A 16883-nucleotide genomic window follows, 5' to 3' on the forward strand; every position below is an offset into this window, starting at 1 on the left:
CACCCACAGTCCCACCCCTCTACCTCCTCACTCTCCCATTCCCAGTCCCATTCTCCAGTAAGGTCCATTTTCAATCAATTTTATTAATTGAAAATTAATAAATTAATTAAGCCTTTCAACTCTAAACTAAGTAATGAGTTCAACAATTTGCACAGAAAATAAAAATAAAAAACTGTTCCTCAACAGTCTAGACACCAAGGGCTGTTCAAAGTCATTGCATCTCAAAGTTAATTTCACTTCTTTTTTTTTTTAAGAAACTGAATGAACTTTAAAGAAGCACCCAAGAATGATACATCTTTTGCCAGCACTTAGACATAATTATAACACAACTTATTGAGGACGGAAGTCCTGCATGCGAAGTTGGTACACAGTGACTCCTTTTATAAATTTAACAATTATGTATAAAAAAACAATTATGTATGACAATAGTGACCAACCAAGGCTCTTGACATGAGCTGCCTAGGTTATGGAAACCTTTTGAATCCACAAACTCCATCAGTATTTAGACAAGGCCATAAGCAAAGTGGAAGTTCTCACCCCCCTTTCAGAGAAAAGTACATCCTTCTTTAATGACCACTTCTTTCCACGGAGATCTCGCCCACCAATGATCATTTATCTTTTAACAAACATAAAACATTAGCTTTTATCTACTCTGTCATCCATTTTCCAATTCTGTCAATTGTTCCCAAAGTGTCTATTATAGCATTTCTTTCTCCCCTTGAAGACAGGATCCATTCTGATCCATTTAGTTGTTATGCCGGTTTATCTTCTTTAATCCGGAACAGTTTTTCAGTCTTTGTCTTTCATGACTGATCTTAAAAAAAAAAAAAAAAAAAAAAAAAAAAAAAAAAAAAAAAAAAAAGCTGACTAGCTGTGACTAGCTGAAGCAAATGTTCAGCCTGGCAGCTAAAATGCACAGGTGCTGGGGCAGGTGTTTGGCCCAGTGATTAAGATACCACCTGGGCTGCCCTCATCCCATATCGGAGTGCCTGGTTAGAGTCCTGACTCTGCTTCCTACTCCAACTTCCTGCTAATGCACACTCCAGGAGGCAGCAGGTGATGGCTCAAGTAGTCGGTCCTTATCATCCATGTGGGAGAGCCAGACTAGTTCCAGCCTCCTGGCTTCAACTTGGCCAAGCCTAGCTATTGGCAGGCATTTGAAGGGTGAACCAGAAGATAGAAGCTCGCTATCTATCTATCTATCTATCTATCTTTTACTCTTTACCAGCCTTTCAAATAAAATGAAAACAAATAATAAAAAAATTTGAAAGATGCCTACAAGCCCTATTCAGAATGCTTGGGTTCAGTTCTGAGGTCCAGCTGCGGACTCCAGCTTCCTGCCAATGCAAACCCTGAGAGGCAGAATTAATGGCTCTAGTAATTGGGTTCCTGCCATTCACGTGGGAGACCCAAATTGAGTTCCTGACTCCTGGCTTCAGCCCTTGCCCAGTTCGGGCCATTGCAGGCATTTGGGGAACAAATCAGCAGACAGGAGCTCTCTGACTTTCTTGCTCTCACTCTCTGGCTCTCAAATAAAATAAACAAAAATATATAAATCTTCTCTTGGGGCGGTGCCTGTTTCTCCATATTTAGAGTCGAGTCGCACACCCCCTGTGGTGCTGTGACTCCCTAAGGGTAGAAGATCTGGTGGCACAAGATGCTCTTCTGCCTCTCAAGGCTGACGCTGATTAACCACCTGATGAAGGTGCTGTCCGGTTTCCCCACTCTGCAGTGACATTTTTTCCTCCTGCAATTAATAAGCCAACAGTGGGGAGACACTTTACAGACACATCCTGTTTCTACTCGGACTTCTTCCTCATTGATGATTCTTGCTCATAGCAATGTTACCATGACGACTGCAGAATAACTATTTTTCAGCTCCACCAAGTCCCTCCACATTCATCAACTGGCATTCTCCCTTCTCCTTCATTGATTTATTTGCTTATCTATGGATTACCAACGTAGGCTGTGGATTCCTATTTTCCAATGGTTCATAATTCACTCCTATGCTGAACTATTTTGGTGCTTAAACTGTGCCAGATTCAGCCAGTGAAAACCCCCTTCAAGCTGGCTCCTGTGTGTGTCCTACTGGAATGCTCCCATCATTTTTCTAAACATCTTTGCTTTCTGACATTCCAGGTTAATCTGCAGTTTTTCCTATCTCAATGCTGGGATAGGACCTGGAATGTTTCCAAAGATCCCTGGTCTTTTTAATGAGAAAGAGATTAGGGGATCTGGGTGCCTGCTGTTCATCCTTCCTGAGGTGTCCTTACTTCTATGCTCCTTCATGTATACAAGAACAGCTCTACATTCAGAGCATCCCTCCTTGCAATGTTGACACAGCCTAAAAGTATCCATTTAAACAACTTAAAGTTTTGGGAGCTGGGGCCCGTGTTGTGGCACAGCGGTATTCCCTATGAGCACCAGCTCAAATCCTAGTTGCTCCACTTCCAATACAGCTCCCTGCTAAAATGCCTAGAAGGGAAACAGAAGATGGACCATGTGCTTGGGCCCCTGCCACCCATGTAGGAGACCTGGATGGAGTTCTGGCTTCAGGCTGACCCAGCCCTAGCCATTGAGGTCATTTGGGGAGTGAACCAACAAATAGAAGATTCCTCTCTTTCCATCTTTCTCTGTAATTCTGCCTTTAAGATAAATAAATAAATAAATTTTTTTTTTTAAGAAGAGATTGCTCATTGGTGATAATGGAGGATCAAAAATGGCCACAGCATCGGCATTTGGTATAGTGGTTACCACATCCATGTCCCATAACTAAATGCCTGGGTTCAATACTCTGGCTCCTGGTTCCAGTTTCCTGCTAATGCAGAACCTGAGAGACACAGGTTATAGCTCAAGTAATTGGAGCCCTGCCACCCATGCAGGAAATTAGCAAGGAGTTCCAGGCTCTTGGCTTGGCCTGGCCCAGCCCTGACTTCTATTGGCATTTGACGAATAAATCACCAGCAAACAAGATCCTCTCTCTCTCTCTCTCTCTCTCTCTCTCTTCCCTCTCTGTTACTCTAACTTTTGAATAAATAAACATTTTTAAAAATTAAAATGGCCCCCAATTTTTTGCACCCATATCCATCAGGAGGTAGAACTTAACCATGCCCTGAATCTGGGTTAGCCTGGTGACTTGCTTTGACATATAGATGATATAGATATAAATTATATATATATATATATACATATATATACAGAGAGAGAGAGATGAGAGATATAGAGATAGAGATAGATGAGAAATACCGCCATGAGAAGAACACGCAAAGCCTTGAAGGGCCTGGCCTGAGGTAGCTATATTCCGAAGTCCAGGTTAGCCACTCTGAGGAAGGAAGCCAGAAGCTCAGCCAATAAGCCTGCATCGTCCTCACGCCACGTGAGTGAAGGCAGCTCAGACCGCCTAACCCCAGCGGAGCTGCTCGCGGACTGGCACAGGGGCCAGGGAGTTGAGATGCCAAGGTCTGGGGGCAGAGGGATGGGACTTGGGGGGCGGGGAGGAATTTCCCGCGCCGCCCCGCGCCCCGGCGATCTCCGCCGCGCCCACCAGAAGGCGCCCGGGCGCTCGCATTCCCAGCGCAGCGCCGGGAGCCGAGCCGCGCGGCGCTGCGGTACCGAGAGCGGGGCGGCGGCCTGAGCCCTCTCGCCCCGCCAGTGGGACTGTGTGCCAGGGATCACCGGCTTTGTTCTGCGGCCGGGGTGCGGCTGTTTCTCGACTCGGCTACCCCGGGCAGGAAACGTCCAGCCCCCACTCCCCACCGGGGGGCCGAGGTCTACAAAGCCCCGCGAGTGCGAAGGCGGGAGGCGTCGGCGCGCTCCGGAGGCAGGAGGAGCCCCCGCACTATCAGGCTCACGGTCACCTCCCCCATCAGGCCGCCCCCAGCCCCATGAGGCCCCCCAGGCCGGGGCTGAGAGCCCGGCGCAGCCCGGACCGAAATCTCGCCGCGGCCTTGGAGCGATAGACAGGTCAGTAGCCGGGCGGGATGAGGGGCGGAGGCGGAGGCGGGAGCGGGAGCGGGTCCTCCCGGTGCCCGGCGCTGCTTCCGAGGCCACCCGCGGGGTCACCTCGGCCGGGGGCACCCCCTGGCGCGGGTGTGATTTTTCCTGACAGGCAAGGTGTGGAGCCGCCCTCTGCAGCCCACCCGGCCCAGGTGATGCTCGGACAGGGGAGGGGGCGCTGCCGGCCAGGGCGGGCGCGGGCTTGGGGACATCCGTGGCTCTCCTACAGCGGTGTTTCTCTGCCTAAGCACGATCGCGTCTCTCGCGTCAAGATGCCCGGCCTCCGCTGTGAGAGGAAACCGAGATGCAGGAGCTGAAGAGAAGAAAGGAGGCCGGGAGACCCCGGGGGCCGGGGAGACGCGGGGAGGGGTAGCGGGAAGGCGATTCGCGGTGCAAAGCCTGGCGTGAGGCGTGGAGCCGAGAGCGCCCTCGGGAGCCCGCAGAAGCCTCCCAGGTCGCCGCGGTCAAGGGCCCGGCCCCCGCCCGCCACCGGCCCCGACACCTCTCTCACCCCCCACCCTACCCCCACCCCAGGATGCGGCCGGGCCGCCGGGCCCTCTGCGCGCTGGCCCTGCTGCTCGCCTGCGCCTCGCTGGGGCTCCTGTACGCGAGCACCCGGAACGCGCCGGGCCTCCGGGCACCTCTGGCACTGTGGGCGCCCCCGCAGGGCGTCCCCCGGCCCGAGCTGCCAGACCTCGCCCCTGAGCCCCGCTACGCGCACATCCCGGTCAGGATCAAAGAGCAAGTGGTCGGGTGAGTGCAGCGCAGCGGTGGCTGCGGGGCGGCCCCGGGCTTTTGTTTCCTGCAGCTCGGGGCTCTGCTGCCGGCGCTCTCCTGCCCGGGGGTGTGGAGGCACGGGGGGGGGGGGGGGGGCGGGGAGGACAAGGCTGCCCTGCCCAGGCCCCGTCACCGTGATGCCAATGGGAGCGTGTGCAGTCGGGGGCGGGCCCTTAAGTCTCCCTGATTTCCTGCTTCAGGCACGAGAGAGGGTCCAGAGGGGTCCGAGTGGGGAGGCAGGCAGCTCTTGAAATCTCAAGAACTGGTCCTGGTGGATTCTTCCCACCCCGTGTCCGGTGCCTCCTGGGAACTAGTTCAAGAGCAAAAAAGACTGCTGAACGGGGACAGAGTTGAAGGTAGGAGGCTCTGAGCACCCACTCTCCGTTCAGGCTGCTGGCTCAGAACAGCTGCACTTGTGAGTCCAGTGGAGGGAGCTTGCCCCTCCCCTTCCAGAAGCAGGTCAGAGCCATTGACCTCACCAAGGCCTTTGACCCCGAGGAGCTGAGGGCTGTCTCTGCTGCAAGGGATCAGGAGTACCAGGCCTTTCTTTCAAGGTACTAGCAAGAAAGAGGGGCTTGGATGTGTAAGGGGAGAGCATGGGAGGCTTGTGGGGTGGGGGGACTGAGCCAGGAGAGGACCCCCCTCTGCCCTCCCCCTTCTTCCCTTCCAGGAGCCGGTCCCCAGCTGACCAGCTAATCATAGCCCCTGCTAACTCCCCACTCCAGTACCCCCTCCAGGGCGTGGAGGTCCAGCCCCTGCGGAGTATCTTGGTGCCAGGTGAGGAGGAGAGTCCTGGAGGGTGACCTACGCCCCAGCTGGGGATGGTGGGGACAATCCATCGATGGGCAGAGAGAACTGCAGGTGCAAGGAGGATTGGGAGGTGGGAGGCGAGGCAAGAGGAACTCTGGCGGGCGTTGTCAGGAACGGCAGAAGACTGCAGCTGGGAGGAGAGGGCTCTTTGCAGACTGGCTAAACATTAGGCGGGTGGGTAGGGCAGGCCAGAGGAGAGGTGCTGAAGGAGTCAAAACTGAGTTACTCTAGGCTGCTATGCAATGCACCTGCTGTTGTGTGTAGGGAAAGGGAGTTCGGGGCTGTCAGTGTGATTCTGATCCCAGCTCCTTCCTCCCAGGGCTGAGCCTGCAGGCAGCTTCTGCCCAGGAAGTATACCAGGTGAGAGAAGAGAATGGGGAAGAGACCAGGTGGGCACTGAGGATGCTGGGAGGGAGACAGGCCACCAAAGGAGGGACGGAGGGATTGGGGAGGCCAGAGTGCCTGAAGCCTGACCCTTCGCTCACCAATCCCGTCTCCCAGGTGAACCTGACTGCCTCCCTAGGCACCTGGGATGTGGCTGGAGAAGTGATCGGAGTGACTCTCACTGGAGAGGGGCAGTCAGATCTCACCCTTGCCAGCCCAGGGCTGGACCAACTCAACCGGCAGCTGCAACTGGTGACTTACAGCAGCCGGAGCTACCAGGCCAACACGGCAGACACAGGTGTGAGACCCAGGTGGAGGTGGGGGCAGCAAACCAGAAAGGAGCCGAAAAGGCTGCAGTGAGCAAAGGCAGTGTGGGAGGCAGCTGGGCAGTGACCAGAGTTCCCAGCCACACAATGGGCATTTCAGCTGGGCCAGCAGGGCCAGGGACAGAGAGAAGGGGCCTTTGTTCATCTGGAGCTGGTGCACGCAAGAGGGAAATCTGAGCCTTGGGTGTGTCTGGCCCACTTTGGGGGCCCCGAGAAGTGACCTGGCCCAGAAGCCTCTTTCTCCAGCCCATGGCTTACTGGAGGCCAAAGGTCTTTGCCTCCTGGAGCCCCCATTTCTCCTCAGGCAGGAGTGAGTAACCCCCCTCTCCATTCCTCTCCAAAGTTTGGCAGCTGCATTCGGTTTGCTCCTCCACCTGCAATGATCTTCCCCCAGGTTTCTGCATGGCTGGCTCCTTCTTGTCAAATTTTTTTTAAAGATTTATTCTATTCATTTGAAAGGCAGAGTTACAAAGAGAGAGACAGAGAGACAGAGATCTTTCACCCGCTGGTTCACTCCCCCAAATGGCTACAATAGCTGGGGCTTTGCCAGGAGCTTCAGCTCGGTCTCACATGGGTGCAGGGGCCCAAACACTTGGGCCATCTTCCACTACCTTCCCAGGAGCATTAGCGGGGAACTGGATCAGAAGCAGGGCAGCCAGGTCTTGAACCAGCGTCCATTGGGATGCCGGAGTCACAGGTGGCAGCTTTACCCCTACCCCACAACGCTGGCCCCACCTTCTTGTCAATTAAATCTCAGCTCAAATCTGTCCTCTTTACCAATCTATCTCTTGTTTTTTCTACCCATTACTTACCAGCGTCTGAATTTCCTTATTTACTTAACCTGGCACTAGATTGATTAGATTCTTGTCAGCTTTGTGGCTAAATTGTGTCAATGTGGATGACTGACTTCTCTGTACCTCGGCTTCATAGCTGTAGTAGGAGCCTTCGTAAGAGAGCTATCATAGAGATTAAATGAATTCATGTATTTAAGGTAGTTTTTACAGTGTCTGACACATAGCGAATTCTCAGTAATGGTTAACTTTTCATTAAAGATGGTTTATTGTCTTGTCCCCACCCATCTGAGTGTAATGTAAGCTCCATGGGCCTGAGAACCTTGCATTCTTGACCATGGAGACCCCCAAAGGCGGCACCCAGAGCAGGCACACAGATATTGATCCGCTGGAAAGAGAATGAGGTCCCAGCCCCTGGAGCCTAGCCCCCTGTCGTTTCTTCCAGTTCGCTTCTCCACCGAGGGACATGAGGCTGCTTTCACCATCCACATACGACACCCTCCCAACCCTCGGCTGTACCCACCGGGCTCTCTACCCCACGGAGGTGAGGCAGGGACTCAGTGGATCCAGCCCTGGTGGGGAGCGGCCCTGGGAGCGGATGTCTCTCTGCTCCTCTCTCCCCACTCTCCCTGCTTGCACCCAACCCTACACCCTTGCTCCAGCCCAGTACAACATCAGCGCTCTGGTCACCATTGCCACCAAGACCTTCCTTCGTTATGACCGGCTGCGCGCGCTCATCGCCAGCATCCGCCGCTTCTACCCCACTGTCACCGTGGTCATCGCTGACGACAGCGACAAGCCAGAGCGCGTCAGCGGCCCCCACGTGGAGCACTATCTCATGCCCTTTGGAAAGGTGCGCAGCCAGCACAGCCCGAAGGGCGCCAGAGGACTGGGGGGAGGGGGCGTGCCTGCCACCGGCTTCTTCCAGGGCAGCGACTCTGACCTCGGAGTGGCGGGGGTGCCTGCCAATTGTGAGGATTGCTGGAGTGGAAGCTCCCTGGGAGCAGGAATCACGCCTACTTTCGTGCTGCATTCTTAGAACTGTGCGCGCATCTCCTGGGCGCTCGATAAAAGAGCTGCATGAATGTGTGCGTGCACGCACCAAATGCGTTCTGGAACACTGACTGGGAACCCCTGGAGGGGGGACGGGGTGGGGGGTGTTAGAATGTGCATTTTTCAACTAGCTCGGGGCCATTTAAAACAGTCCACATCTGGAGGAGCCGTTGAGAGGTGACAGGTGGCGGAGGGGCTTGCCCTGTCTCTACAGACTCCCCTCTGCACTCTCTCCCCGCCCAGGGCTGGTTCGCAGGCCGGAATCTGGCCGTGTCCCAAGTAACCACCAAGTACGTGCTGTGGGTGGACGACGACTTCGTCTTCACGGCGCGGACGCGTCTGGAGAGGCTCGTGGACGTGCTGGAGAGGACGCCTCTGGACCTGGTAGGGGAACGTCGGCGCAAGGCTGGGTGGCGGAGGCCGAGCACAGGATGGAGGGGATGGCCAAACGGGGGGGCTGCCGGAGTCCCGCACCGAGGAAGCGGAGTGGAAGGGGCGGGGGATGGGGCGGCACTCGAGGGGAAAGGGCGCACAGACCTGCCCCGTCGGGGTCCTGGCCCCGCCTGGAGCCATCCCCTCGGACTCCCCGCAGGTGGGCGGCGCGGTACGCGAGATCTCGGGCTTTGCCACCACTTACCGGCAGCTGCTGAGCGTGGAGCCCGGCTCCCCAGGCCTCGGGAACTGCCTCCGCCAAAGGCGCGGCTTCCACCACGAGCTCGTCGGCTTCCCGGGCTGCGTGGTCACCGATGGCGTTGTGAACTTCTTCCTGGCGCGCACCGACAAGGTGCGGGAGGTCGGCTTCGACCCGCGCTTTAGCCGCGTGGCGCACCTAGGTGAGTGGCGCCCCCCTCATGGCCGGGTCCCGCAAGAAACCTTGCGGTGGGCGCTGGGCGGGGCGCGGGGCTCGCCAAGGATCCCGGCCCCTCCTCCGGGGCCGCCAGAGGGGTTCTACACACACTGGCTGAGGCCTGCACCCAGTGAGCGCCGGAGCTCCCCCTCTCTCCCGGCCTCACACACCTTGAACTTCCTCGGCCCAGTCACAGCCACCCCTGGTCCACTACGAGCCAATTTCCACTGGGAGCAGCCCACCAGGGCTTGATCCGACCCTCTGGGAGCAGGGAGTAGCTTTTTTCCCCGTGTCCAAAGCACAAGGCTGTTGAGAGCCAGAGAGGCTACTCTGCATGCCCACACCTCTACAACCTAAATTTCAGCACTGGGTCTTCTGGCCTCTCGGATCTTTCACTGTGTACTCCCCGGCCCTTCTCCCCCAGAATTCTTTTTGGATGGACTTGGCTCCCTTCGGGTTGGCTCCTGCTCCGACGTCGTTGTGGACCACGCTTCCAAGCTGAAGCTGCCCTGGACATCAAGGGACTCCAGGGCGGAGACTTATGCCCGCTACCCGCTACCCGGGGTCGCTGGACGGAAGCCAGGTGGCCAAGCACCGTCTGCTCTTCTTCAAACACCGGCTGCAATGCATGACCTCGGAGTGACGGTGCTCCTGGAACCTGCCAGGGATTCCGGGCAACCCCTCCCCACCGTTGACTGTCCCTGACCCCCTAGTCCCTCACATCTCCTTTTTAGAACCTGATCTCAGAGAGGGTCATGTCCTGGTGACACCCCTCCTTTCTGGGGGTGCCTAAGGGCCTGATGGAGCCATAACCTCTCCCACAGCCAGTGCCAAGTCCTCCCCCTCCCCGTTCTTAAGGGGCAGGAAACAGGGGGTCACTTTCCAAGTGCCAAAGAGCCCATGGGGACTCTATGAACCCAAAGGGGGGCTGCTCCCCTCATCCCCTTAGGACCAAGGGGTGGGGTAGCTCCCCACCATGCAACCCCAGGGCTGTGCCCCCCATCCCGCTCCGGATCCAGGACCCTGTGCACCGGCTCCAGCCCACCCCCATGGAGGGAACTGTGACTCGGGAGCTGGCTGGGGACTGGTGAACACACAGTGAAAGCCATTTCTAGTTGTGTCTCTGCGATGCTGTGGGCATGGAGGAAGGGGCAGCAGGGGTCCCTGTGCAGACACCCAGACTCACTTCAGGGACCCCAGAGGCACGCGACTTCATTTTATTCATCACACCAAGCAAGGGGACTCATGGGCCAGCCACGGCCTTCTCACCCACAGACGGGGCCCTCTGCACCCCAGGAACCATCAGAGCCACACTGTGCAAATCTTGGGGCCAGTGAGCTCCTGTAGAAAACAGGGGATGGGCCGAGTGTAGGTCCAGTGCCTCCCTCCCTCCTCCTTCTGAGGACACACCACCCTCTTGGGGACCTCAGCTTCTTTACCCACAGCATGACCCCGGCTCCCTGGCTTGCTCTTAGGTCCACTGGTCATTGGCTGCCCACCCCTTCCTCCTTGATCTGCTATCAGTGCCCTTCCCAGATCCCACCCCCTGGGTCTTCAGTCCCGCACCCTACCCTCACTTGCCCTTGCCCAGCGCCCCCTGAGCCCCTCCTTGTGTCCCTGCCCCCTTACCAGTCTCTCCAAGGCATGAGCGGCTGCATCCTGGACACTGACAAACAGCTGCTCTGGGGTCACTGTGTCCAGGAGGCCTGCCCGGGTCAGTGTCCCCAGCACTGAGGCTGTGTAGGGAGGTGTCGTGCTGTAAGGCCTTGAGTCCACACTATGTCATCTTCCCTCCCCCAAGTGCCAAGTCATTCCCTTGTCTCTGAGCCCCGCCCTGCCCACCACTTACCATTACACTGAGCCAGCAGGAGATGGATCCCAGCGTCTTGGCATCGGCAGGCTAGCTGTAGGAGCAGGACAGGAGGGATAGGGCCTGGTCAGAGGGTGGGGGTGGGATGATGAGAGGGGCTTTCTCCTCCCCCTGCCCTCTCCCTCACCTGTGCCACCTCCCTGGCCCCAGCAGCATCTGCAAAGGTCACACCACTGAAGTCTAGGATTGCCACTCTGACAGGCTCAGCAACTAGGGGAGGAGAGGATTGGGGAACCCAGATGCCTCCGTGGGTCATACCCAGATCTGCCCCCTTGGCCCTGCTGTCTCACCTGTGTCAGGTGGGCCTTCTGGCTTTGGAGTGTCCTATGAGCAGAGAGGGGTGGTCACCACCCCCAAGACGCAAGCATGAGCATGCGTCCCTTGAGCCCCAGCCCCTCCCCCCACTCCTTCATGGGCCACACTGCTGTGCCCAGGGCCTTCACCTTGCCTCTTTCTCCAAGCCCCAGGTGACACTCTAGGCTGCGACGGAACTGCCCGCGGGTCCCAAAGTAGAGAGGCATTGGGCAGCTCAGGATGCAGAGCCCAGGCACCTGCAGGAGCTAAGGGGTCACAGGGTCATGGAAGCATCTGGGTCCAATCTTCTCTTCCATCTGTGGTGGGAGCCCACCCACCTCGTGGCTGTCTCTGAGCGGCCTGTAGAGCTCAGTCCCCGCAGCGTGTCCAAGTGCCAGGCACTGCACCCTAGGAGGCAGCTGGGGTCAGATGCCCGTCTAGCCCCACCCAGCACCCTGTCCTCTGCCCTCCGCTCCCCTCCACTCCGCTCATCTCTCTGCCCACCTCTGAGTACGGCAGACCACGGTCATCATAGAGAAGACCACACCCACGGCCAGACCCAACTCCAGGCTCAGGGTCACCACAGCCACCCATGTGACCATCCACACAGCCTGCAGGACATGGACAGGGGTGGGCGGGCTATGGTGGCCAGTGGCTACCAGGGCAAGTGGAGGGGAGGGGTGGCTCCAGGAGAAAGCAGGGAGGGACAGAAGCCACCCAATGGGATGCATGCCAAATGCAAAGGCCCCAGACCTTGTGCCAGCTGGGAGATTACAAACACTCAGGTGCGAGCAGCTCACACCCCAGGCTTTGCCTTGTGTCCGAGTGAGGGTATTAGGAGATACATGTACTGGGGGTGAGTGGTTGCAGAGGGTAAGACCAGGACTGTGAGCTTGGGTCCAGGGCAGAGGCTGGGGATGCTGGAGGGATGGGAGGGGCCATGCCATTTCTCACAAAGTCCACACGGCTGATGCGCCAGAGTTGGGGCAGTTCGTGCATCTGGAAGAACATCTGGCGCATGCTGGAGATGTTGATGCAAGCCAGGACAGCCTTGGGGCACAGGAGGTGGGCTGACTACCCTGGCGACCTGCAATCCAGCCACCTGTCCCAGCCAGACCCATGCCTCCTCTGCTCCTTACCTTGGGCAGGTAGTAGAAGAAGGGCCCGAGCCACAGCAGCACGGACAGGACCACTGTGCAGGAGAAGAGGCCTGCCAGCTGGAGGGAAGGGGGTGGAAGCGGAGGAGGCAGGGAGCCCACCCCTCACCCCCCACCACCATGAGAGGCCATCTCCCTGCCTGCCCTGCCTCGTCTTCCTCCCGGACAGCTATTTCACTCCTCCACCCACTTTGTGACAGCCTGCCACTCACCTGCCCTCCCCCCAGTTAAACACCTATCATTTGTCCCCACTGCATGCGGTTCAAGTTCCCACACGCCATGGCTGGGTTACCCTGTAAGCAGGCTGACCACATGCTTAGGGACCCACAAAGTAAGGGGAACAAAAAGTAGTAGGGGGGAGACTTTGATATGTGGTATGTCTTAAAAGAAAACATCCTCATGGGAGGAAAAAAACCAGGATTCCGTCTCAAGTTCCTTAGACAGCTTGGTATTTTTATTTTGAACTGCACCTGAGGCACCATCAACTTTGTCGATACTCAGAGCCCACCAAGGTCTGGCTGAAACCCTGTTTCCTTGCAACTCCCCTGTGTACAACCACACCCTCCCGGATTGCCTCTGGAGAGGTGCCGCCAATCGCCCACGTGCTTCCGTACCACCGCCACCCTGGCCTGGAGGCCCCACTCTTTCCCCTCACCTCGCCCAGGCATGCCGTCTTACCTGTGTATTCCCACCAGCATCCACGAGAAGGCTGGTCGTGGCCAGCGTGGCAGAGTTGGGGAAGCAAGAGAAGAGGGAGGAAATGAGGTTGGAGACACCATGCGCCAAGAGCTCCTGGAAGGGTGCCGTGAGGTGAAGAGGGAGGCATGGTGGGGTGGGGGGGCTCCTAAACGAGGTCAGGGTACACAAAGTCACACCTGGTTGGAGTCAATGGTGTAGACAATACTTGTCTGCATAGATGGAGGCCAGGGAGGCGGACACGGCAAAAGTAACCAGTGCAATGGGCAGCGAGTTGGCCAGAGTCCCAGGCAGCTCAGCCAGGTTGGGGAAGAGGGGCTGGGGAAATCTGGACAAGGAGGGAGCCATGGTGAGGATGGGTTGGGTGCTGCAGGGAGATAGGGCAGGACAGGAGTAGATGGGTGAGAGGAGAGAAAGCCAGTCTCTCACCCCTTCGGGCAGCAGCCCCACTATCTGAACGTTGTATCTTGTGTCCAGGGAGGAGGTGAAACAGAGCACGGTGGCCAGAAGCACCTGGTTCAGAGAGCCAGTTAGGGCCTGGGGAGAGGTGGGACCCTAGGCAGAAACTACCAGGCATGAGCATTAGAGGATCAGGATGCAGGACCAGTGGTCCAGGAGCCCCTCAGCCACTCAGGAAGCCAGGGTGTAGATGGGAGGGCAATGCACTGCTGAATTACAGCGGAGGAGGGGGGTCTGGGAAAGGCCCAGGGAGAGATAGGCCAGAGGACATGAGGGGGCTCCTGTAGGGGTCGTGGCTACCAACAGGGGCAACTGAGCCATCTCAAGAAGGGAAGCTGGCTGTGGAGACCTGGGACGTTGATTTTGTCGCGGCGAGGGAGAGAGCCGTCTTCCTGGGAAGGAAGACAGGCCAGGAATTTCAGTAAATGGTTGGGGGGGGGGGGTGCTGTGGCCGCGCGACCGCAAGGGGCCGCTGTGGCAAGGAAGAAGGCGTCCTACGAGGTCTGGAGAGGACGAGGTGAGAGGTGGGACGGCGTGGGGAGGGGATTCTGCAGGGTCGACGTGTCCGGGGAGACGGCCTAGGAAAGTACAACGTGTGAGCAGGACCTCTGGCCCGTGACCCTCTCCGTGTTCCGCAAGGAGGCGGCCGCAGCACGGGCGGGGTCTGTGCGGGGTGGGGAGCCGGCCCCGGGGCCGTCCTCACCATGACGACTTCCCCTGGGATCGGGGTGGGCAGCCTGTCTCGGAACCTCACGTTCAATTCCTTCACCGGTACCAGCAACGCCAGGCTGAGCGCCGAGATGGTCAGTTCGGCCGGACTGCTCCGGGGCAGCGCCATCAGCACGGCGGCCAGCGTCTGCGGGCAGGGCGGTGAGCGAGGACCCCAGCCAGGGTGACCCGTCCCTACACGGACCGCACCCGACCCAGGCGAGGCCCTCTGTTCCCGCTGCCGACGGGGGTGCCACCTCCTTCCCCTCGCCCCCGTCACGTGCCACCCTCCACCCTTTCGTGTTTCTCTCTCTTCCCCGCGACCGCTGGAAACCTCCGCTGATCTCCCATCCCCACCTTGAAGAGAGAGAAGCAGCCGATCTGGCGGGGGAGGGACAACCCCAAAAGGCTCGGCAGCTGGGACACGAGCACGTGCATCGCGGCCCCGCTGGTCAGCGCCTTGACCACAGGCTCGGACAGAAAGGTGGCCAGGACGCCGAGCTGCAGCGCGAACATCGCCAGCTGTGGGCGAGAAGACGCGCGCTCCCCCGGGCGAGGAGGCGCGGACCCGCTAGAGGGCAGTGCGCCAGCTTCCCCGCGCGCCGCTGCGTCTCCCGGCCCCGCGCGCTGCACCACAACCTTCCCTCTCCCCGGGCCGCCAGTGTAGATCTCCCCAAGTGCTCCCCAGATCCTCCCTCACCATCAGCGCCCCGCTCCCGAAGGCCAATGCCGCGGCCGCCCCAACTCTCTGGGCGTCCAGCTGCTCCCGCTCGATCTCGCTCAGGTTCCCCGCAAGGGGTTCGGGCACCAGCCGCTCTACCACCGAGCCGGTCATGAGGCTGAGGACCGCAAAGGTTCCTGGAGCAGGGCGACAAACGCAGAGCACCTGCCGTAATACCCCACGCAGGGCGACGCTCAAGATCTGCCACGCTTGGGGAAACCGTAGGGTCAAGATCTGGCGCAGCAGCCAGGAACCGCGGGGAGGGAGCACAGAGGGGGCGCACCTGCCAACAAAACTGCCACCCCCTGCAGACTCCTCGAGGACTTCTTGGGGGAGAAGGGGGGACAGCGCATCTCATCTTTCCCTTCCGAAAGTCCCGGAGGCGTTCATTTTAACCAAAACTCCCTGGGGCGCCCAGGTTCTAATAAATGCCCTCCTTTGCGCCCCTCCTGCCAGCATTGCCAAGATCAGTTTGCCAGCTGGGCTGCTACGGAGGGAAGGGAAGTTGAGAGGGAGAGAGGAATCGAGCTGGGTGGTCTCAGACTGCTGTCCATTCTCCCCCCACAGAGCGGTCACTGGAAGTCCCGTCACTCACCCGTGGACAGATGTCTCCCAGTGCCCAGCAAGCTGTAGATAAGGACGGGGAAGAAAGATGTGTAGAGTCCGAACACTGGGGGCACGGAGGTCAGGAGGGCAAAGGCCATGCCTGGGGAGAAGTGGAAGGAGAGGTGGGGGGTGCCCAGCTTCCAGGACCTGCCCTTTCTCGCGCTCTTACAGGCTTGCGGGGGGGGGGGGGGCACTAAGTTGGGCCGCTGTGAGGGAACTTAGGAGTTAAGGGGCCTCCGTGGGAGGCCGTGGAGCAGACGCAGTCACAGATCCGTGTCGGCCCAAGTCGTGGGGGGCCGGCACCCTGCCTCTCTCCAGCTACCTGAACCGGAACCGGCCCCAGACTTCTGGCAGGAGGGCGCAGGTGAGGGGCGATGGGGTGGGGACCTGCTGGGGCTCCGCAGTGCTTACCCGAACCGGTCCTTCTCTCGCAGCCCCCAGTGCACTAACCCACCACCTCGCTCCCCCACCGAAGCCCTCCAGAGCTTGGGCCTCTGACAAGCGACGGTCGGAGCCGCTCACCCTGGGGCACGTGCACGACGCCCACGGTCACTCCGGCCACGGCATCCCCGAGCAGCCAGGCCCGCCAGCGGTACGAGGGCAGCCAGCGCAGCGGGGGCAGCCGCGCCTGCAGCAGGCGCCACGCCCCCCGCCTGGAGCAAGCGCGGGCCCGAAGCCTCCAGAGCCTGGGCCAGAAGGACTCTGCCGGGAGCTCGGGTTCCTGCTCTGCGCCCCCGAAAAGCTGCTGGAACCGAACCTCAGTGAGAGGTTCCCTGAGCCTGGTGCCCAGCGGGTACTTCAGGTCGGAGGTCTCTCCCAGGCCTGGCCGGGTCCTGGCGCCCCGTAGCCCACTCATTTTGCCCTTGGCAAGCTCTGGCTCCGCCGGGTCTTAAATAGCCCTCCCGCCTGCCTGCTAGAGTCCCGCCTCCCTGAAGCACGGTCCAATCCGGCGCTGGAGGGCGCCCTCTCTTGGGGCCTGAGGCCGGGCCAGGGCTGCTGCGTGGAGAGGACACTGCAAGTGCGGGGCGGTTCTTCCCACACCATTGGCCCACCCGATGCTGGGGGCTGGCGATGGGTAGGTATGGAGAGCCAAAGGACGAGAGCCCCCTAAGACCCAGCACCCACCATGTATGTTCCTAAGCCCTTTGCCCCCTGCCTCTTCACTCCGGGTGCTCTCCCCATGTGCACTCTGGACAGAGAGAGGCTGGCTCCTCTCTCTGCACTGGTCCTTCCCCGTCCCTGTGCATTCACCCACCTGGGAGCAAGCAAGTTCAGTGCCCACTGGGAATCCCCAACCCAGTTCCAAATCCTCACGGGGTACAGCCTGCCCCAAGAAAGCAGAAGGGGCTCTGCTGCCTTAGCAGTGTGGTCTGCTAGGTGGGAAGCAG

The 16883-nt window shown here is 58.8% G+C and overlaps 2 protein-coding genes across 2 annotated transcripts; one reads left to right on the top strand and one right to left on the bottom strand.

The window, feature by feature from the left end:
• Positions 1 to 3597: 3597 nt before the first annotated feature.
• Positions 3598 to 10196, top strand: B4GALNT1 (beta-1,4-N-acetyl-galactosaminyltransferase 1). Its single transcript, XM_062203344.1, is given in 12 exon segments — positions 3598 to 3963; positions 4531 to 4749; positions 5163 to 5327; positions 5444 to 5550; positions 5903 to 5943; positions 6085 to 6265; positions 7530 to 7628; positions 7747 to 7937; positions 8381 to 8521; positions 8730 to 8970; positions 9409 to 9536; positions 9538 to 10196. Coding segments are annotated over 11 exon segments (1602 nt in total). The 5' UTR covers positions 3598 to 3963; position 4531; the 3' UTR covers positions 9628 to 10196.
• LOC133768638 (solute carrier family 26 member 10-like) lies at positions 10186 to 16351 on the bottom strand. The gene is given in 19 exon segments (XM_062203345.1): positions 10186 to 10325; positions 10614 to 10720; positions 10834 to 10888; positions 10982 to 11064; positions 11145 to 11178; positions 11298 to 11414; positions 11487 to 11556; positions 11653 to 11759; positions 12103 to 12198; positions 12288 to 12365; positions 12984 to 13097; positions 13181 to 13201; positions 13203 to 13329; positions 13420 to 13514; positions 14164 to 14316; positions 14526 to 14690; positions 14869 to 15026; positions 15485 to 15595; positions 16018 to 16351. Coding segments are annotated over 19 exon segments (2064 nt in total). The 3' UTR covers positions 10186 to 10286.
• Between the last annotated feature and the right edge of the window lie 532 nt (positions 16352 to 16883).

This window comes from Lepus europaeus, chromosome 10 (genome assembly GCF_033115175.1).
Source record: "Lepus europaeus isolate LE1 chromosome 10, mLepTim1.pri, whole genome shotgun sequence".
Lineage (NCBI taxonomy): Eukaryota > Metazoa > Chordata > Mammalia > Lagomorpha > Leporidae > Lepus > Lepus europaeus.